At 44.4% G+C, this 23,755-nt stretch overlaps 1 protein-coding gene across 1 annotated transcript in view; it reads left to right on the top strand.

The window, feature by feature from the left end:
- The window catches only part of man1a1 (mannosidase, alpha, class 1A, member 1), a 92,977-nt gene that overhangs the window by 10,349 nt on the left and 58,873 nt on the right, over positions 1-23,755 (top strand). Inside the window, exon 2 of the mRNA XM_037448978.2 lies at positions 14,317-14,413. Coding sequence (XP_037304875.1) covers positions 14,317-14,413 — 97 coding nt within the window. The remainder of the gene's footprint in view (positions 1-14,316; positions 14,414-23,755) is intronic.

The following is a 23,755-nucleotide window of genomic DNA, read 5'->3' as shown; positions in this document are numbered from 1 at the left end:
GGGTGGGGTGTATTTGTTCAGCAAGTTGAAAAAGTCTATTCAAAATGCAGTAATGATAAAACAGAAAAATCTTTTTAAAAAAGGGTGCATTGTGCAAGAGAGTATTAGTATGAGCGTGAAGGCCAGGTTTAATGACCACATAACTGGCAATAACTCCCCATTGTGTCTTTGTTTTGACATTATAAAAATACTCATCTGGTATAACTGATGTGTTTTTAGTTGCTCAACCATGGTTTTCACTTTAGATGTCTGAACTTAATTAACTGAGGATCATACGTCATCTTCCTCCATGTTTTGTGGGATCTTATCACCCTTAAATACTGCTGGTTGAAACGTTTTCATTAAAGTAATAAATGAAAAGGTTCACTGGAGCAGAGAAAAAAAGGGTGATATGTCTTTGTAACGTGCAGAAAGCTGCTTAAACCCCCCTGGAACTCACAGGTATGTTAAACCGTGTTACTATATAGCAGAGGTGGGATCAAGTCACTGTCATGCAAGTCACAAGCAAGTCTCAAGTCATTGCCCTCGAGTCCCGAGTCAAGTCGAGTCAAAGACGAAGCAAGTCCCAAGTCGAGTCACAAGTCAAAGCCAACAAGTCTCAAGTCGAGTCACAAGTCGTACCATTTTATTTTCGAGTCATTTCGAGTCCTTTTATTATAGTGGGGACGGGGAACCCTGGGTGATGGTGCGCTGCCTCACAGACCTAGACTACGAAGGGAAGGGTAATGGTGGATCGACTGTGACTGTTATAGTACTGTAACGCTCACCCCAATGCTGCAGCGTAAATAAGGAGGCGATGACTGGCTTGCAACTCCGCTGCATTTATTTATATAAAAAAACTCAACTTCGGTCACTGTTGGCCGTCACCACGCCGAACGAACACTTCCGCATACACGGACCCCCCAAAACTCGGGTTGTCTCGCGTAACTACAGCTGGTGACAAAGCATAACGTGAACACATGCAACATCTGCATAACTGATTAACTAATAACTTTAACTCAGCTCATTACACTACTTTAAAACGGACGTTGACATAATGTTGGCGAGGATTTCCTGGAGTCTGAATCCGGGTTCAAAAATCCCGATGTTTGTAACCATGAACGAGCTGTCTCGTTGATACGGTCAAATGGACTGCAGTGATTGGATGTCGTGCAGGCAGCGCGCGCTCTCTGCATACAGGTGGCGCACATTTTTTTGACAGATGCAGATAAACAGAGCGGCGCGGTGGTGTGAAAATGTTTTCCCCCAGTTTTCATGGGAAGTAGCAAGTCTTCTCGAGTCAAAAGGCTCGAGTCCAAGTCAAGTCACGAGTCATCGGTGTTCAAGTACAAGTCGAGTTGCAAGTCTTTGTACGTTTTGTCGAGTCGAGTCTCAAGTCATCAAATTCATGACTCGAGTCTGACTCGAGTCCAAGTCACATGACTCGAGTCCACACCTCTGCTATATAGTCTAGAATGCGACTTTCAGCACAAGATCCTCTCTTATTTCTTTTCTTTTTACCCCCTCTGAACTTTTTAATAGATAGAGCTGATTATGCAGTTGTTTTACCACACAAGCAACTTGATATATATGTTTTTTTTAAATAGAAATGCACAATTTTTGTAAACTTGCATTCATTGATTGGACAAAAGACGATGGTCCATAATAAAGACCCAAAGAGGCACGAAAACAAGGAGAGAGAAAAGTCTTTATTGAGCGATACGGGTTCTTGAAGCTCTATCTGGTATCTGTTTCGTTTCGTTAAAACCACTCTTACTGGGAATTCCTCGTTCATGTTGGGAATTGGGAATAATTTTATGGTCCTCAATGCAATGTTTTGGATGCCTTTGGAGCAGAATTTAGAGCACAACAAGGCACTATAATTAGATAGTGAAAGCCTAGCAGGGACATGAAATAGAGTCTGAATAAATGGTTTGCTACAGAGAACCTTTGTATTATTAAGTCAACCCTCCATCCATCACATCAGACGGCAGGCCCCTCTGACAGGAACACATCAGATATTTTAGTAATAAAAGAGCATCACCAGCAAACTCACACATCCGCGCCGCCGCTCTGAACATATCATCGTAAACCCTGCACACGTTATCACAACCCGGGGCTGTGAAGCGCTTCTCGTTTGATTTCACTTGATTTAATCTTGTCATGGCGGGAAAGATGGAGTTCAAGCCACGCCCAGTCAGTGTGTATAATACCAAGTCAGCAGAGTTGATTTGACCGCTGAAGGCGGGGCCCTCATGTTACCCTCCCTTACTGAAACATTCACACAGGTGATCTCAGGGAGGCAGTCACGACCCACCGCTGCAGAGTTGTCTCCTGATCTTTTTTTCTTAGCTTCCCCTCAAAGACACTTTGATCCAAACAATTCTATTAAATTGCTCCGTAGCAAAGAGGTCGGGCTTTAGCGCCCCCCCTCTAAACCCCTCCCACTGCGGTAGTAGCAACCTATGTGTGGCTAAAGGAGACTCATTGGATCGACCCCAGAAAGTCTTTACACCCTGAGGCCTTAAGCAGTGAGCAAATAGATACTGTTTGTCTAATTTAATACACTTCTCAAAAACTAAACTGGATGAAATAGTGCAACTCAATTTACAATAAGCTGACAGTGCTTATGTGGTTCAACAACTGAGCTTGATCTTGAAAGTGGTAAATGTTCTATTCCCGATGTCACAAGTCCGTGTTCAGGGTTCTTCACCCTTTGTATTGGATATTCAATTTTAAAGGCTGTTTGAGTAGGCGGTCTTTCATCCTGGCGGATTCTGTAGTAAAAAATATTAAGCAAATTCTCCAGTAATCATGCGTGGGTCCATCCAGCTATTTCCAGGCTATACATTTGTGAAGATTAGAGAAATGCCATGGCAACTTTATTATGCCTTTTTATTATGCTGCTTAATTACCCTGGAGTGGAGCGAATCTAATTCAGCCCACTCTGAAGCGGAGAAGAGGTACAATTATTTAATTATCACAAGTTTAAAATATCATCACCAAGACAATAATGTACCCTCTGAGTGTGACGAGAAGAAACACCCCAGGGTTGAGTTGTCTGGTTTAAGGGCCACGGGGCTTTTCATTCTTTTTTTTTTTTTTTTTTTAGATGTTTATGAGGATTGTTTAAGCGATTGGACGGCTATTCTCTGATTGGTGAACCCAGCAGAACCAACACTTAACAAACATGGACTAGAGTCCGGGAGATCCCTCGATTTCATCGTTCCGCTCCACTGTTTTATTCCTTGATTATCATTCCAGTGGTTTCTTTCTGAGGTAAAAAAAAAAAGCATTGAAATGCTCCCGCCAATCATGCAAGTGCAACTCAGCATTCTGGCCTTCTGCGCTGTTCGGTCCTCGTCCCTCCCGACCTGTTGAACAAATGAGTGATGAGCTGGAGCTCGGCCTTCCGCTCCCACTTGCTCTACCGAAGCGGGCAACGTATTGAACGGAAGAAGGACGGGAGGGAGAGAAGAAAAAAAAAATCAATCTGCCTTTCACGCAGTCTTCATTAGTTTGCCTTTTGTCATGTGGCCGGGTCAAACCAAATTGAGCCGCTTCCTACACCAAGAGAAAGGTCAAGTCAATAAATGAGTGTGTGTGTGTGTGTGTGTGGTCTGATACAGTTGTGCAAACCCCCCTCCTCCCCACAAAGGTTTGACAGGGAGCGTTTAGAACTTCGCCCTCTCCCCTCATGGATGTCATAGTTAAATCAAAATGTTATCCTTTTTTTTTTTTTTAGATAACATTGTAAAAAGGCCAAAAATCCAATCAGTTTCACTTCCCTCTCTAGAACACTGCTGCATTGCATCAGGACCTGAAGATCCTTCCCATAGCTGCAGCCATGTTGTGGCTGCTAGGCCTTTGTCTCTGAATGGTTGATGTCTGCTGTCACATACTTCCTTGCGTCTGCGTTTCATTTGAACCTCTTTACTGCGGATGACAGCGCTCCCTTTGGAGTTTATAGATTTTCCTCCTCGATTTCATCATCCTCCCGTGTCCTCCCCGGACGGCGGTCAGCTGAGATTGATTTATTAGTTTGTTATGTTGCTACGCGGGTCGTCTCATGCTGTTGACCGTGTAATGAACGCTGAGTACCGCTAAGCACCAACGAGGCTACGGGGAACGAGGCATTTTATGACCCCGAGAGCGGCTCACTGAGCGCTCCCACTGAAATGGCTCTTTTTTTTTTTTTTTTATCAGCCTGGAATTTATTGACTTAAATTTAACTCAGTGTATAATTGATTAGTCAATGGGGACATCGGGCAGAGTCCTACCGGGGCGTCCGTCTCTGTGCGGCTGACGATAACAAGTTGACCCTGCCCGTGTTATGGCTCGGGCTGGCTATTCAAAGGCCAATGAGTAACCGCAGCGTGGCCTGCGCTCCGCTCTCACCGGTCATGGGACTCGGCGGGTGCAAAGGTACAAACGGAGGGCTGAATGTCGCCACGTTTGCAGAGATGGAAATGAAAAGCTGGTGCGCCCGCGGCCTTCTCTTTCCAGCGGCTTTGGTCTCGTTGGCAACAGAGTTCAATGGGCCGCGCACACACACCGGCCTTCTCAGACAAACCACATCCGCCCAATTAATCCCATTCACAGCCTGCAAACCTTCTGGTCCTTTAACCGCGGTGGGCGACGCTCACTGTGTGATTCCTTTTCTTTTTACATCTCAATTCCCGAGGACCACAACACCCTTTTATTCACCAAGGGAGGATTTGGCAGGTGTGTGTTTAAGCATGAAAGGAAATGGTGCTTAAGGTGAAAATGTCCTTCACGATTCACCTCTTTCCGTTTTGTTTGTCTCCCCGAAAACACAAACATTTCATGAGACTGGTTTTCCTGTAGTTTGTTTCTTAACATCATTCCAACAATAACTGTTGCCATAATACTTCCCCAGTTGTTAACTTTCGTGAAGGCACTATTGTTACTTTTTTGTGCTGTTGTCAAAAGGGGTATATTGTCTTGTGAAAATCATATCTGAGCACAGTGTTCATCTTTTTCACATGTAAGAGTCAAATGTACTTAGAGAGGCAGTTCTGGATGGCTGCTTTCATCACATGAATGTGAAAGCAGTGTCGACAACCATTCAAAGAGGATTTTCTATCTTTCTCTGAAAAAATTGATGTATAAATCATACACATCTGTGAAAACCTTCAGAATATTGATGGGAAAATGAAACTGCAAACTTTGGTCTATGTTGCTGCCACTGAAGAGTAGTTAGATTTTTTTTTTGAGAAACCACATCACTTGATTACTTTCATGAGGACGATTAATTTTACTATTCAGAAAGTTTCCTTACATGCTGTTTTGAAATAAGAAAATGAAGCATTTGTTGAATTTAGGAGAACTCAAATTAAAACCATTTCTTTGGTCTGGCCCAGCTGCTCCGCTTATTTCCCTCCAAGTTCCCTCTTTACAGTTGAATGTGAATGTGAATGCGCTGCACACACACGTTTCAATTCGATCGGCGATGACGTGCAATCACTGTGGAACCACGGTGACATCGCGCAAGCTATCTCCTACAAATTGATTTGTATACCCAAGTGATGACAAATGGCTGCTTGTGAGGCAAGAGGACACGTTTGGAAATGAAGCAACACTCGAGCGGCGTATGAGAAATGATCATCAGCGGTACAAAGTATGCCTGATTTATATTCTCGGGGTAAAAGACAACAACAGACAACCCTTCAGCCCCCGAGGAGCCAATGTTGGACTACTGGGAGTCACCGCCTCACCCGCTGGCGTCTCGCTCGGACGCCTCTTTGGGCTTTAGCGGGGGGCGGCTTTTAGTTCGCCTTGTCCGTCTCACACCTTTTCACCCTCGACAAGAGCGCCACTTCTCCACGCCGCAGAGAAATTTGCTCCTTTATTTCACTGTCATTAAACCACGGCCCGCAGATGAAATTGCTTCACCTGGGTTGCTGCCCATTATTTTTTCCGCATTTGTAATTCTAATTATCTCAACCTGAGCTTATTTGCATGCCGGACTTTAGCTAATACTGCACACACACACACATACAGATACTCTAATCCGAGCAGCTTTTTCAGTAACCAGTAATCCAGCGCGTTAGTATGTCCAAACCAGTAATCCGATTAAAGATACTTTAGTCCCTGTTCGTTACTATTTTGTCATTAATAGTCAAATCTATATTTGATTTCTTGTGTCTCTGGGAGTGAAGCCACGTAGCCTATGCGACAATTAAGTCACGTTTTCAGCATGAGGGTCACGTCACGTGTTTATACACAGACCTACCACGCAGCGACACAAACAACATCGAGGAGGAGGAGGAGGAGGGGAGAAATGTGCATTTTCGAGTTGGAAATACACCTTTTTGAGTATTTGTCAGCTAACGATGGAAACATCAAGGTTCGTTGTACACTCTGTGCTGGTGGCGACAAAGTGCCATCAAGCCAGTGTTTACCGACCATTATAACAGCGGGGGGCGTGTGCACATGTGTCCGTATATGCACACGCGTACGCGCATACATCAGCCGTACGTTAGCCGCTCGGATCCCCCCAACTCGACCAGATAAAGAGTGTTGGCATAACCAGTTGTCTTTTTTATGTTGAGGCGGCGGGTGTTGTCGGCAGATGCTGAATGTAACTAATACAGTAACATGAAATCTAACTTAGTTACTTTTAAAACCAAGTAATCTGTAAAGTAACAAAGTTACTTTTTAAAGGAGTAATCAGTAGTCAGTAATCTGATTACTTTTACTGCCCGTAGGGACACAATGTGCTGGGATAGTCTGAGTCCTCATTCACAGGTGCAGTGATACCATTTGAAATGACTGCATTCCACTTACAGAACTATAATATACACAACTGAGAGGTAACTATGACCTCTTCAACTTTCCTTCAATAGCTTAAATGTTGAATGATTTAAGTGTTTAAGTGGTTTTACCCATTTTTCACCTGTGCTTTCTTCGTATTGCGAGAAGCCAAAATGTCATTCGGAGATGCGTTGGTTGATCCTGACATTTTTCTTAAAGTGAACCTATTAGGCGAAGTGTAACATAAGCGTGAACATTCGCTACAGTGCATCTCCCCTAAAGCCTGCTTTGTGTCTCTGTATTGGCCCTGGTGTCTCTCTCTCTGTCTCTCTCTCTTCCGTAATGTTTTCCACAGTAAGTTTTTTCCCTCTGATCCTTTCAGCAGGGTCTCCTGTTAGTGGTGTGTAGTAGTGCGTAGAGGCTCTCAACCTGTCCTCTCCTCTCTAATGTAGGCGCAGCCCCGAGGCCTGGCCCGTTCTAAAACGTCATTCCTATTTCATAATGTTTAAAGTGTCAGACCGTGCGGCTCTCCGTCCTTTAGAGTGCAAAATGTCTGTTCCCCCTCTCTGAAAGGCACAGATGCCCGTGGAATCGGACAAGTGTGATTTACATGATGAAAGGGCTTTTTTCTTTTTTTTTTTTAGGGTTAGGATGCTTGTTTTCGGCAAGTTGATCACAGTGAATGTTTAACGTGCACGTATTCCTTCATATAGGAGGATGTGCGTGCACGAGGCATGGGCTTGTGTGAGCTGGCAGCAGCTGTCTGGCCTCAGAGAGCGGGATGCAGATATTTTTTTATTTACCGACATGTACACGGCTTCTTACATCGTCGCGCGGAGCGAGCGAGTGGGTGGATATAGAGGGAGATTAAATTTAGGATAGCATAAACACAGGGTAAACAACCCTCCGAAGCTACCGAATCAACAAATCACGCACCATGACACAACCTCACACACCAAACCGGATCAATGTGAACACGATGTTTCTGCCTTTTCATTTTATCTTGTTGCTTCATTTTTTATCTTGTTCTTATTGACGATCCAAAATCCGCGGTTCATCTTCCTGGGACCTAAACAGGAAATCACGTGCTTTGCATAACTGCCGTGAAAGGAACCGAAAAGGAAGTGGTCCCTGTCTTACGGCCTGTGTGTTAATTGAAAATATCCATAAATGGACATGTATGAAAATATTGATGGATCTCCTTTCTGCGGTAGTTTTATGAGCCTCCCTGTTGGGTTTTACATCCTTATCTGCCCAAAAACGTTGTAGTCACCTGACAGCCGTGGTTTGTTCGTTCTCTCTCTCTCTCTCTCTCTCTCTCTCTCTCTCCATCTGTCACACACTATCACACCTGTTACAGAGGCGTTCAGCCACAAGTGTGTGAGGGTTGAGTCCCAGCTTCGCTCTTCCAACAGCAGCCCCCCCTGGAGGGAACCCCCAAAGGCACACGTCCCCCATCCCCACGGTCCAAATTATTTGAGACCACCTGCAGCAGACAGCGGGTCATTAACCCCCTCCCACCCCTTTTGGTTGGCTGCACAGCGGACAATGATTAGCGATGCCTGCGTGGACGTGTGTGTGTACTGACAGTGAATAAATGGCGGGTTCTAATGTCTTTGCTTCTAAGCGAGGCCTCGGTGGACTCCTCGTCGTGGTGGCCTGCCTGCTTGGACTTCGTGGGGGTGGAAGGCTGCTCTGTAACCACCTGTCTGACCGGCAAAGGGCTCCCGTCTGGTTGTATGCATCTCGTCCAAAGTTTAATTTCTCCATAAAACATTTGCCTTGTGGGAAACCGATGGGCCCACTTCAGGGGGCGTCTTAGCTTCGACTTCCTCGACGTTGGTGTCCCGTTTGTTTGGGACATTTGATGACCTCTTTAAGAAAGTCATAAATTGCTTCTTGGACCCTATTAAAGTTGCTTGAATTGTTGTTTTTTGGCACTGGGGTTAACATCTGTTCTCTTAGATTGAGGTGGAGTTTAACTCTTAACTATTAACGCCACGTATAAAGTGTCCACGGGTTGGTGGTATGCCGTTTTCAAGTTTCACATAGTACAAAAATGTTGTGTCGGCCTGATTCCATGTGAATGCAGCATTAGTCTGCTATTTGCAGCTGTTGCTTCCCTTTAAGCCCATGGCTCTAAATGCACATTTAATAGTGGGCTATCTTTTTTTTCTTCAATGCCCTTATTGTTGTTTTCCTTTTACCAGCAGCTCCGTTTTCACCCTTTTCCATTTTTTTCTCTCTCATGTTTGATCTATTATAGTACCATGGTTTTTTTAAGCCTTTGACTGTGAAGGCCGCAGCATATGATTCAATCTCATCTGCTTTTGTAATCCTTCTACAGTCATTTATTTAGTGTTTTTCTTCCCGGTTCTCACTCCTGGTAATCAAACTCGCATAGTTCAAGCAACATGTCTGAAGACCATGTGACCACACAGCGAGGCGTAGTGCGGAACCTAAAAGAGCACTTTGACAATTGCTCACCTGTCCTGGAAGTCCAAAGAAGTGCCGCCGTGGAATGTGGTTGTCAGAGGTTTTGAAACTCCGGTTGGGCCGCAGACGAGCTTGTCGGCGCATTAGTTCCATGGCACGCTGCCTCAGAAGCAATTATTGATTGAGCATTTGATCACCACGCCGGAGCTCCCCTCAGTGCTAAGTTTTCTGGCAGTATGAGACTTTGACTATTGAAAGCTTTCTTTTTATAATGTGTGGTCTGCGCGCTCACTACAACAGCATTCATTCGGAAAGTGTGAGCTCTGATTTGTGTGCCCGACATCGAGTCCTTTTATTCCCTGACGCGATGCATTAGCATGTTGTAACACAATTAGCTCTCCTGCTGACAGGAAACAGTCGTAGAGGAGGGAGGGCATCTCTTTGTGTGTGGTGTGTTGTGTATCATCAGCAAAGACAACACTGTTATGAGCTCAGTGCCTGAGGCAGATCAATAGGCCGAGCAGGGAGAGGGAACGGTGAATAGGAATGAGAGTGAGGAGGAGGAGGAGGAGGAGGAGGAGAGCAATTAACCAACACGTCTTAGCCTTTCCTTTGCTGGATCGGACTCGACTCAGTAAATCACAAACCTGGTGCATCTTCAGCGTGGTTCCGGCGAGCAGTGGGACACGGAGGGTGTGGAACGGCCTCGGCCATCAGATCCTAATAACAACGGGCCTGGCCTGGAAATCCTGAGCAGTTAATCCGGTTAGCGTCAACACATGGGGATCCTGAGCATTAAAGCCAATCAGAGTGAACGCGCGGGGCCATGTGTAGCAGCAGGAGCCACATTTCTATCTGCTCTCTGCACCAGACAACAGCACGCCCCACCTTTTGTTTTCCTCTCCACCATCAATGAGACCAGTTGTCCTTTTTATGTTGAGGCGGCGGGTGTTGTCGGCAGATGCTGAATGTAACTAATAAAGTAACTTGTAATCTAGCTTAGTTACTTTTAAAACCAAGATATCTGTAAAGTAACAAAGTTACTTTTTAAAGGAGTAATCAGCAGTCAATAATCTGATTACTTTTACTGCCCGTAGGGACACAATGTGCTGGGATAGTCTGAGTCCTCATTCACAGGTGCAGTGATACCATTTGAAATGACTGCATTCCACTTACAGAACTATAATATACACAACTGAGAGGTAACTATGACCTCTTCAACTTTCCTTCAATAGCTTAAATGTTGAATGATTTAAGTGTTTAAGTGGTTTTACCCATTTTTCACCTGTGCTTTCTTCGTATTGCGAGAAGACAAAATGTCATTCGGAGATGCGTTGGTTGATCCTGACATTTTTCTTAAAGTGAACCTATTAGGCGAAGTGTAACATAAGCGTGAACATTTGCTACAGTGCATCTCCCCTAAAGCCTGCTTTGTGTCTCTGTATTGGCCCTGGTGTCTCTCTCTCTGTCTCTCTCTCTTCCGTAATGTTTTCCACAGCTGACCAAATGTAATTCCCATAACGATGCAGACGTTTGACTTCCCGACAATGTCTGCGATCTCGCGGAGTAAATTGAACTGAGCGCCAACGTCGGGATTAGCCCGCGATGTTGATGTGCAGGCGGAATCAAAGGAAAGGCCCGGAGGCCAACGTGGGTCACCTCGGAGCAGCGGGTCAGAAATGTCATCTTTGTGTGTTTCTTTGGTGCCAGGATCAACATGGCATACGTTGGCGACGACACGCTGTGAGAGAAGACAACAACGTGAGGACGTTTCCTTTAGTTTAGCTTGGTATCCTGTAACCTCATTGATTAGGTGATTTAATAATTCTTTTAACGCCATTAAATATTTGAAACCATTGAACTGAAATTATTATGAACTGAAATTATTAAGGAGTGCTTGAAATGACATTCGTTCCTCGATGATCAGGATTTACAAAACAGGTAAATTGAGACCAAATCATTGAGAAGTAAAAAAAATAGTAACTCACTTTGGAGGTCTTTTAATATGAAACCGCTCCTTAAACGGCACAATGTTTCCACGCACTACAGGGGGCAGCTATACTCCCCAGTAAAGATGCTGACGTGGTGTCCTCAGAGGCTGGTAGGGGGCGTAAACGGACCGGCCTGGATCAACACGTCCCCCCCCCTTGTTGTAGACTTGGTGGATAAAGCATCCCCTCTGTCCCTCTGGTTAGTTTAATGGAGGTTTGGTCCCTGTGTGGAATTCCTGCACAGCTTTGCCCTCCTTCTAACGAAAACACAGTGTCACGGTGCAGCCCCATAAGATAACGCGTGACTTGCACTCTGAAGAGTGTCACTTGGCCTCGAGCGACTGAACCTTGTTGGAATACACGCAGTAACTATCTATGGATCACATCTAATAACCGTCTTCATCCGTTGTCAATACACCAGTGTTTTTGGTGACCAGCTTGTTTACCGTGTAAATTCTCTGTGCTCGGCGTCTCTGTGTCGTCTTAAGCAGACCTGGGATCAGCTCTCGTCTCCCTTTCAATCAATATGTTTCTCTTTTTGATCAACACGACTCTGTCATGTTTCTCCTTTTAAATGACGTGCATACAGGAGCTGTAACTAGCAGCCTCCCTAGCTTTAATTAATGACTTTAAATGGAGGGAAGCCTCCGACTGCTGTCATACATCTTTCTTTTTTTGCGTTGCATTCTCATAACCAGCTGTTGAGCAGAAAATCCGAGTGTATTCATGCTCCGGGGCCCTTCCGCCACCAGACTGTAATGTGAAATCCAATGTAAGCAAGCAAACAATGCTCTTAGAAGTGTTTCCAAGGATCCGCATTCGATTTCTTCTAGTTCTGACTTTAAAGCAAAGAATCTCTGTGTGCACAAAGGGGGATGATACTTTGGGCAAAGTAGGTGCCCTCCTGGGATTGTTAAAATTCAACCCTCCATTGAGGATTGTTTTGATTGTTTAGTAATCTGTCCATTTTATGTTTTGTCTTCAAGTTTCCAGAAAATGGTGAGAAATGAAGTGTTTGTCCACAACTAAGCTATTCTCAGATATTCAGTTTACAATCGTGTAGGAATAAATACACCAGAAATATATATATATATATATATATTATTCACAATTACTATTACGAACCATTTTATCTATATTCAATTTGCAATCAATAGTCGAGAGGTCATTTTAAATCGTTCAAACATTGAGCATCATATTTCCTGGTTGTTGGTGTGTGAAAAAAACACCACTCATTTTTAATATATTTTCTACATTCAGGCTCCAAGTCAAGAAAGATATCATTTCAGCTTTTCTATTTTTTCTATATTTGTAGATGATATTTTGGGGGGTTTCAGACCTCTGCATGGACAGAAGACATTGTGAGGCATCACTCTGCTTTTGGATGACAGGGGGTGTTTCTGCCTGATTTCCTGAACAATTAACAGACTATACAATAAATGAATAATCAAAGACATCTTGTGGAGCCAGGGACTTGCATCAGCTACCTTTGGACCGAGCGTGAAGCCTTTTAACACTCGATATAATATAGTGCAAGCTCTCACCATGTGGGCCCTGCACACTTTATTGCACCGCCCCGAAGCCGCTCTCTGTGCTGCTTGTCCGTGCCGTGGTTGTGATCGAGTCAGGGAGTTCCACCAGCACCGGTTTCCCCAGTCACTATGAACTGCTTCGCTGGCCTCGCTCCGTTTTGGTAACGCCAGCCGAGTGACGCGGCGCCCGCCCGCCCGCCCGTTCGTGTGCTGCCTGGCGACGCGCTATTTCCCCCGAACGTGTGCGAGGGAGCAAATGACCTGTGAGTCACACACGCACGCATGTTTACACTTGCCACAGGATATGGGTTCCAAGAGAGTGTGCAGTAATGTGACCCCCACCCCCAGCGATTTCCATGCAGTTTAATATGTTCAGGTGTACAAAGCTGGTCTTCATCATGCATGCAGTGGAAGCACTCAGTGGTCTGTGTGTGTGTGTGTGTGTGTGTGCGCGCATGCAGACTTTGCATCTGAAGGTGGAGGATAAGGGGTTTTAGCGGGCCTAATCCACACGGTTCTGGGACGCTCCAGAACGATGCCATGCAACCCGGATTAGAGCGAGAGAGAGACACACAAGAGCTGCAGGCGGAGCCACAACCGAGGCCCGAAAGCGCTCCTGGGTGTTAGATTGAAAATTGGTGTTCACAGTTCTATCAACGCCCACAGCTGGCGGCAGATGAAAATGAGATGAGACTGGGGGGTTTCCACAGCAGATCATGGGACTCAGCTGGGGGAAATTGCTCCTTTTCACACGCATTCAAGTCACATTGGGCTCTTCTTTTCCCACAAACAATCGGAGACACTGTTCCTCTGTGACTGACGAACGGTTTGAGTAGGTCAGTTGGGCGGCTATGAGCGGTACGACGCACCGACGTTGTTCTGGACCTCAGTCGGGTTGTTGGACTGAACAAACAAACCAAGTCCTCAGCGTCCAGACGGCCATCACCCCGGTTAAAGCCGTTCATATTTTCACTGCGGCACAAAAAATTACATAACAAACGGCCTTATTTATACGCAAACCATTCATTTCTCCATAACCCAGCCACCTTGTTTTTGTTTCAATCAGTTCTGGGAATCATTGGCATAGCGTGTATTCTAATTAGGCGGGAGGAGGAGCTGTTAAATTCAGGGCCTCAGCCACTGTTTTTGCTGTTGGACTGAGTTTCTTTTTAGCTTTTCGTGCTCAGTTGACAATGTGCGACATGTAAGCAGGTGCATCATTAAACACAGGGATAAGGCAAAAGTAATCTGTGGGGCGAGGGGGAAGAAAATAGCCTCTGTTTGAATGGCATTCAGTTGAGAGCGGTAACGGGACCGATATGTGTGCTGGCTGATAATCACAATCAAATAGCAGTAGTGTAAAATCTGTGTGATCAAAACGCTTGTTTATTTAATATACGTTTAATCATTTAAAATGTGTCCACCATGTGTCCATGGTAACAGCCATGAAATGAAATCCCAGTATCATTGTGGCTTCAAGCAAAACCCACGATATTTGTATGAAAATGACTTCATTGCCTTTGTTGCAGCTGAGATGATTCATTGTGCTTCTTAACTCTCAACATTTCTTGTCTCCTCCTCCTCCTCCTCCCCCCCATCAGATGATGAAACATGCGTGGGGCAGCTACAGGCGCTACGCCTGGGGTTCCAATGAGCTCCGGCCCGTCTCCAAGCAAGGCCACTCCAGCAATCTATTTGGTGAGTGAGAGACCCTACACACACACACGCACACACACACACACACACACACACACTCTCTCCCCCCCCCCCCCCCCCCCCCCCCAGAAAGTTGTTTCAGAAAGAAATACGATTGATCTCTCGTCCCTGCCACCGGCTGCCTTGGCCTTTAGATTAGTGGCCAAATTGGCCTTCAGTTTTGAGTCATCCATCAATGGAATCCTGTAAATGTCAACTTTATCATATATTTAAATTCTGTTTGTGCCGCCTGCCAGTTGTTGGTGTTTGTGCTGTTAACGAGCGCTGTGACGGAGGGGCAGCTCCCTCGCTGATTTTTCCTTGCTTGAAAGCGTTGCTCCTCTGTGACGGAAGCCAAATTAAACTAAGGTGCTAACTGCATGATTTTTAATTATTTTCTCATACCCCCCCCCCAAGGCGGACAAACACACACACACTACGTGTTGCTCCTCGTGGGGTCTCATTTTGTCGGCTAAGAGCTGGACTCTGAGAATAGCCGCCAAAGTAAACATGAAGCCAAAAGCAGAGGACGCCACAAATGTGTTGCGACGGTATGTGTGCCAATGGCAAAGGATCAATGCGGCTCATTAAAAGCTTTTCATCTGCGATGTATTTGGTTTTTCCTGTTATTTTTCTGAATGGACGAAAGAACCACAGGCTTCAAAGCCTCAAGATAAAACGGCTTAATATTTCAAAACGCGGTCCGTATTGTTGACATTGTTGTTGATCAGCTAGTGAATGATAATGGTGTAAAAACGGTTGAGTGCGAGAGCAGTGTACGCTCTGTTTCTCCAGGTGTGTGTTCATTCTGACTGATGGATTAATAAGAGCAGTTTGTCTGTTTCTTGATCTAATTAAATGCTCAGGGAGAATATTTGTGTGGATACCTTTTAGCTCCAGACAGACACCAGTGTGTCTGTGTGTGTGTGTGTGTGTGTGTGTGTGCGCGCATCAGTGGGGAGTGTATGTGACAATTTGGAGCAGTGTCACTGTGAGATCTTCACTAGATAAGATGGCGTTCATGTGGAAAAGAGGAACACCAGTTCCTTGACATCCAAATGCACTCACGTACTTGATATGGCTTGATGTTTTCATCTCCAGTGTTTTTTTTCTCCTTCTAATCTCGTAATTTAATATTCAGGTGCAGTATACTTTTCTTTCTTTCCTCAGTAACAACATGCTTTGTCCTTCTAGAGAATTCAAAGTAAGCTGCCTGTAATTAGTGGAAGGAAGTAGGATTTCTAAGAGGTACACATTGTTTTCTTTAGTGATCAACACGTCACCGAAGCCTTATCACCCCTTAAAAGTGGATTCTCACATGAGTGAGCAGTTGTTTATTAACACATCCAGCAGACGTGAGCTTCTGGCCACTGAAGGGCTGCATTTTGGCCAACCAGGGAGTAGGCGTTGCATTGGTTCCCAATGAAGCACCATATTTATGAATTCACAAAACAAAACCCGATGAATAGAATAAAAGGCTGATGTTAACGGCGATTAATTTAGCACAGACTGGTTTTAAAGTGCAGACTGTAACCAAGATATAAACATGAGCAATGCGTCACATTATTTTTGAGCTTACATTGTGTAATTAGTTTGTCTTTGATGGGTCCGGTTAATAGTGTCTCTGCAGGTCTTATTCAGAGGATAGTCAATACGTTCCCTTTCTACTTCTAGCAGCCATAATATGACTCCTTAATCTAGTTTTACTTCACTGCATAAAAAAAGCTATTTCTGAACATCTCCAAAGTGTTTCTGTGTCTTACATCATCGGTTCCACGAAGACAGTATTTTCACATTTATTGGAGTAAATTCCTGTTATGAGACTAGATGATTTTGGTTTGCATCGGAGTTGAAATTCCATCTTGTATCTCGTCTTTACAATAGAAGGTACCTGCATAGAAACAGAAGTACCTTTTGATTGAAATAGAATTTCAGTCTTCACCAATGGGGAAAATGCCCCCCTCCCCAAAACCATTTACTGCATTGATTCCACAATACAGCGCGGGGCATTTACAGGCTCATTTTTAATGATTTCCTTCTTCTGCTTAATGAAGAAATTCAATCAGCTTTGTGTAAATTCCAGACACTGTTTCATTGCTGGAATTGATCAAAATGTAGGAAGAGAGAGGAACGCGGCTGTGTGAATACTGATTCACGTGTTGGTCTTTGCCTCGCTTTGCATCCCTCAAGCCTCGGCTACACAACAGTAAATAGCTTTCGGATGGCTGCTCCAGCAGACCCACTTCCATCAGTAAATAAGACAGCGTGGCCCCGGGGCCTTGTCACAGCCGCTTTCCAACCCCTATAGAACATGATGTATGACGATAATATTACCCCGACCCCGAGTATTATGCAACCAAGCCGCTTTGTGGACCGGAGGCTATATCCCTGATATGCAATAACCAGGTTTAAAGATAAAACTTTGCTCTCTTGGAAGCTTCAGGAGGCCCACTCCAAATTGAACATGATACTTTTGACTTATTCCATAAGGCATTTTTTACTTTTTTCTTGTAATAAGAGAGCCAAGTTGCTGGCTGGTTGCTAGGAACGGGACTTCGAAGCTTCTCAGAGTTTAGGTAGGATCATTTTTAGTTGAAGTTTGTACTTCAATATATCAGAAATCAATCTAAGTTTGTAAATTACCTGTTTTGTCTGACTAACAATTCAAAATATTTGTTTTATTCACACTAAGTATAAAGTAAGTATATCAATTTGTTTGTATAATATAATGTGGTTGCTTCCAGAACAACATCCATGCCCTGTTACCATCTTGATACTTGATAATAACAACTGCTGGACAAGGTACACTATCTTCAGCCTCTGCAGAATTTGCTTTTATTTCAAGCAAGCTCTTAGAAAAGCCTAGACATCCAGTATATATTTGGAAAAAGACTGCTGATACGATGCATCCTTCTTTTAGCTGGGAGATTAACCTCAACTCCAACTTTACACAAACACCAGCAGCCATAGATTTCCCCGAAATGTTGGCAGGCAACTGGGTTTATCGTCTCAACCAAATACTGGCAGACATCCAAGCATGATATGGGTATATATATATATATATAGAGAGAGAGAGAGAGCAACAGACACAGTCTGCTTGTTCAGTTGGCACTTAAATAAAACCCTTTATTTAACAAAATAGGAGGTATGTTAGGGGGAAGTAGCGATCCTTTTGACTTACTGAGTGACTCTCTGATGTGTAACTTATTTGTAATGGCAAACGAGTGCCAACAAACAGACTCAACACCCACTTTGTCCTGGTGAAGAGGAGGTTCTGTCTAATTGAGTTTCACGTGTCTATGTAGGAGTTTTCTTTCCTGGTTTAGTTCACATTGTACAGAAACAGGTAATATTTCAAAACCAGTCTTCAGGGACTACTAGCATATAAAATAATCACCACCAACAATGTTTTCATGATGTGTTTACATGTAATCTCTTTAAATGGAATATTGTTGAGGAAGTAGAATAAACATTGTTTGTTTGACGGATTTTTGTACATAAATCTCAGCAACCTAAAACAATATTAAAAATGCATTATGAATTATGAGCTGTTTAAGCAGCTAAATGTCAGGTTCAGTACAAGGACAGGAGGACTCAAATGCAGATTGCAATTTAAATAAAATCAAATCCAGAATGCCAAGGCTGATCAAGACACAAGGCAAACCAAACGATCTCTTTAACAAAAATCCACCGACGTAGACAATGAACCTACAAGCGACGAGGGACAAACATGGTTTGAATTAACCTGGAAGGTGCAGGTGACTGGACACGGGGGAAAACACACCACGGCAGGAAGTGAAGTTATCCCAGGGACACGAGAGGCATGACAACAAACCCTCATCGTGACACTAAAAGGATAACATTTAGCAACTGTGGAGCCTTGTACACTGGCTGCTACAATCAAATAACTGATTTATATCTGCCATTATTGATCAGCAATTGGTATCGGCAGCAGAACGCCTGCTGCCTCTTTTCTTTTGTACTGATCCAATGTGTGATCTGATCTGAACCGTGATTTGGATGACCACTAATGCACCACTAATAGTAAATGAACTAAATGAACCGTACTTTATCAATGCAATCAAATATTTTAGCATTTCTGATTTTATCAGAAGAGTCACCTCCTGCTCGCCATTACAGAGAAGGACTGTAAAGTGCAATCTCAACTTTCAGATATTTTAAGCAAGTTACATAAATATTGTAGTTATCTATATTTATTTTGTCCTATATTATATAGTACTTTAATAATCACAAGAGCATGATAAAATATCTATTTGTAAAGCACTCTACAAAGTCATATAGCACTGCAGATCTTAAAGAGAGTTGATTTCATTTTGGTATTGGTGACTCCCAACAGGGTGAATTCCTTACGGCGTGGTTTTATTTAATGACATTCAATAACGGTAACACATTGTGTGCAGATTAGAAATGAAGTGCTCTGTCGCAGTGCTAATTGAATCACACCTAGTTTGGGTAACTGAAGCTGATTGTTGCTCCCACACTGCTGTAACAGGTTTTTTTCCCCCAGTCACATACAATATTTCACCCAGAATGCTCGGCAATGAACTCCATGAACACAGTTTGTGCTTGCAGCTCCGTATCGGATCCGTCCAGCTGTATGGTGGCTGACTGGTTGTGGCATCTGTGATGGAGTCTCCATAATATGGTGCCGAGGTTGATTGATTGATTGAATCAATAGTCAGATATTTAGGGCTCTGTGACGTGATGCTCCGGTTTACCCTGAACTCTGCTTTCTTCGTGGGGTCTTTTGAAGAACTGTGTTTTATTAAGGCTCAAAAACGTTGGGAGGGGAAGAAGCCATTCCCCTCTTCTCCTGTCTCTTATGCTTCAAAGAGAGAACTCAACCTGCTGGATTAAGGTATTTTTAGTTAAGAATGTGCAGGCGAGGGGGGGGGGGGGGGGGGGGGGGCGGGGGGCGCGCATTTTCAAGTTACAAGCTCTCCAAAATGTTTCTGTTCTTGTATAATATTTCAGCCGTGGGGAATAACTGAATTATTTAGACCTCCGGCTCGCATCAGTCTTTTAACTGTCTCACTCTTCAGACAAATTGTCCTTTTGAACTGAGCCGCCACTGAGGGTCTTTCCCGCCGACTAGAACACACTGGACCCCTGCAAGAGGAATCATTACCTTGTTGAGTTTCTCGGGATCAAGGGGAGTTCATTCGGGGCTCGCTGCACATGGCTTGTCCAGTCGGCCTTAAGCAGCGCTCCGACTCCCGTTAGACATTATAGAATTGAATCTAATCTCGGCTCCATTACGAGCCAAAGGGCCAGAGGTGGAGTTTGTACCGAGTCCTTGTCCCTTTTTCCTTTTTTTTTTAACCAAGACACAGTGGCAGTAGAAGAAGAGTTCCCTCACAACATAGACTGTTTCTCTAAAAATCAATGCAAGAATCACTCCCATGACAATGGATTTGGGCCGGGAGCGCTGGGTAGCAACCCTTCCTTGTTACAGACTCTGCAGTGTGGATTTCCTTCCACACAATAAGAGAATCTGAGTTTCAGGCGTGGTTGGGATAGAAGCTTTGTAACGCAATAACTTTATCATCTGCAACTAAACATATATAATCACAGATCAAGTTTTGGATCTCGAGTAAATGTGACACACAGCAGAAGAAAGAGACGTTGGGCTTCGGGTTAGTCAGCAACCAATCGGTGTAGATTGAATGAGGTAAAGTAGAGGTGTGATACGACCAGGAACAATTAGTGTGTCCACAGAGAGAGAATGTTATATCAGTGACCTGCTTAATTGTCCTGAACACGACCCCCCTCCCCCCCGTGGATCGTGATCGGCCTGATGCGATATTCTGATATTCAGCACTAATTTGTGTACTTGACTTTGATTAATTGTTGTTCATTAGCTTTACTTAGTTTTGTTGTATAGTTGTTTGAATGAACGTGAAGGGCATTTCACCTCAACCCTTTATCGGAATGAAAAGAAATCACATTTTAAGATATTTGGTCTCCAATAATCTGAATGTTGTAATAGTGTGCAGGTCCGCTGCATGTTAGGAAACCCCTTCCTTTCCCAGATGTATTTACCGAGCACATGAGTCCAACGTCCTCATTGGTTGAAACCCCCCTGAGTCAGAACGGAGCCATATGCTGTGTGTCACTGTGCTATATAGAGACAAACATTGGGATTTGAAGTGGTATTGGGGCACAATACGTCTTGCTTCTCCGACTGCAGCAGCGTTGCTGTTTGCGCGTCTCCCTCCCCGTCCTCTCATTTATTGATACTGCTCCTCGGCAGCCAAACAAGCTAAAGGTTGGAGCGCAAGTTCTCTCGTCCTAGCTGAGGGGCAGCACAGGGAGGCACTCATGTGTTCAACAAAAGAAGAAAAAAAACAAAGCTGCCTGTAAGTGTGTGTGTGTGTGTTTTGTTTTTTTCTGTCTAAAATAAACACACTTGACTGAGCCGCAGCGCAATAAAGGTCACTACTGATGCCCGCTGTTGGAGGCAAAGAGGAAAAGGCAGAATTTTTAGGTCTGTTGCCATCCAGTCCAGTGTGACCTGGACCGTGTTATGAGAGAACGCTGTGTGTGCGTGTGAAATATGAAATGCAGAAGAAGCCGCTCCGGGTGGAGAAAAATGATAAGGTAAAGTAGAAGTGTGTCTGATAGATAATTACCCCAAATTAACAGCGATACATTTGAGATTGTTGTAGGCGTATACTTATTTATATTGGGAAACTAGATTGTACTGTTCAGTGACCTGCTTAGTACTCTTGAACCCCAAAAAAGACTGGTGAGTGTGTTGTTATGAGCTGTGGGCTTTTTCAGAGGAAAACTTAGGAGACACCTTCGAACTACTTTGAAAAAAACAATCTTTATTCCAAACAAACAGACCTTTTCTTGGTAGCAATATAATTTCCCTGCATACGTCAAACCCGACAACAACAACAATGTCACATGTAGTGGCTTATATACTCTAAATAACAATTCGGGAGGCTGTATAACAGGACTGAAAATACTGCACGCAGTTGCTGGCTTGTAATATTCAATAAATGCAGCACTCGACTCTGCTCAGTTAAATGTGAATACTCCCCAAATCCTTCCTGGTGTTCAGTTCCTCACCGTGGTAACTACAAACTAACTGCTAGTTAGTTACAGTCGCTCACTGGTTATCTCTCTGCCACTTGGTAATACGCGTTTACATGAGCGGGTTGCACAGCGTTTTTACCATTATTATCTATAGTCGCTTAATACCAAGCATTTAATAAATGTAAATCGTGTTTGTTTGTTTTTTCACATGCTACATGGGGTGAGCTCCTTCACGTAGTTCTTGGATGGGTCGTGAGTTCCAGGCGTGTTGAGTGAGAGTCGAGTGCATCCCCTGTGTGTGTGTGTGTGTGTGTGTGTGTGTGTGTGTGTGTGTGTGTGTGTGTGAGAGCGTGTGAGTGCACTGTTATCTGCCCAGTCCCTGCCCACAGTGCTTTTAGAAGGCCGTTGAATGAATGCCAGCCTTCGCCACAGATGCTGCCAGGGTTTAGTGGTGATGATGATGACCTCCTTTTCTTTATGTTGTTCTTCCCCCTCTTGTCTCCCGAGGCCTTCCGTCCATGCCGGTGCTCTCAAAAGGCTTTTCCCTACACCCCCCCCCACACTCGCGTGCCTTTACTAAAGTGACAGTAGAAATAGCCAGTCACGATCAAAGATGGATGTCCGGCTTGTGTCACTTCACCCCATTCTAATCAACTGCTGAGATTAGTGTCTTTATGATGGTGGTTGCTATTTCCAGTACTTTTACCTTTTGCCTCTCGCTGCTATTGGTCTACAGCAACGGGCTCATGTGCATCAAGCAGCTTTGTTTCTGTGAGCATAGGGTGAGACTGAGCAGCCCTTTGCCCCAGATGTCTGTTTTACAGCACACCATTAAACTTCCCTCCACTGTTTTTTTTTCCAGTTGCAACTTACAGTCTAATTTGGAGTGAATGGAAAAAACGAGGGAATTGCAGGAAATACTTTACCGTTAAATTCAGCATTTTGGCATGATTCATCTGCATAGATGAGCTACATGGAAATAACAACGCTATAATATTGTTCAATGAGAAGGACCCAATCAAGATCCTCATTGCAACATGAGACGTCCAGATTTCTTTGAGACAAATTCGTCTGTCTGTGTGGACAGTCAACTCACGGCTGTTTCCATCTTCTTGGATAAGAACGAGGCTGCCTCATGTTCTGCGACGTTCACAGCCATCTATGAAAGTATGGAAGGAAGAATGTAGCGTCCTTGGAGAGATGTGAGAATGTGGCTGCTCCAATCAATACCCTTTTCCTTAAAGAAAAACAGAAAAGCACCAAACTGTAAACACCAATCATGGTTTGAGGCCAGCAGAAGAGTCACGTAGTCTTTATTTAGTTCCTTTTCAATTTAGTCTGTTTAATGGCATCCACTTCAGCCCGAGGACTCGGTGAGTCACGCTGATGTTCAACCAAACGAATCGGCCCAGTGAGGTAAGCAGAGCCCCCCCCCCCCCCCGAGGCAAACAAACGTTTGTGATACGTCAGACTATAAACGCACCACGCCGAGGTCACGTGACCTCACAGCCCCGCTACTCACCAATGAGCTAAAGGCAGACCGGCGTTCATCAGGATGGCGTTTTTTCGCTTCACCGTTAAAAGGGCAGCGATGTCTTTTAATGTCTTAAAACACTCTTGTTTTAACAACAGGCCCTTTCTTCATGTGATTCTAGAAAAGATGCCGGCAGATCTCCGAGGGACTCATTCCAGCAGCACTCTAGAGCGAAGCTGAAATGTATGTTATTGTCCACCAGTCAAAGAGAGGAATGCTTTTTTTTTTGTTGTTGGTGTGTCTCCGTTCTCAGACAAGTCATTTAGTCGGTTATGTAATTTGACATTGAGTCCTAGGATGCAACCTCGGCTCCCACACAGCATTGTGTGTGTCTCAATCAGATACTCAATCTCAGTAATTGAAATGGATGGAGTAATTCTGCTCCAGCCTACCCTCAGGTTGTGTGTGTGTGTGTGTGTGTGTGGTGGGGATGGACGGCGTATTAGGTTGTGTCTGATGTGATGTAAATCACGCTCGGCTGAGAGGTGGGTGGGATGCAGGCGAGGGAAGCACTGCAGCAGCTGAAATGGTGGTATCTGTCACATGGACAGATACACACACACACACGCACACACCTTGCTGCTCTGTGTTGCACACTCTCAGATTTCCTGCGCCCTTTGTCACAGAGCCTTTAGCCGGCATCAGCAAGAATTAATCATGGACGCGCCCCCCCCCCCCCCCCCCCACCCTCCGAGGCCCGGAACAACACGCCGCAGCGGCACCGCCCCGTCTCCCTGACCATGTGC

Source organism: Pungitius pungitius, chromosome 20, assembly GCF_949316345.1.
Source record: "Pungitius pungitius chromosome 20, fPunPun2.1, whole genome shotgun sequence".
Taxonomy (NCBI): Eukaryota; Metazoa; Chordata; class Actinopteri; order Perciformes; family Gasterosteidae; genus Pungitius; species Pungitius pungitius.
Note: the sequence above shows the minus strand (reverse complement) of the source record. Positions and strands in the feature narration are given on the sequence as shown.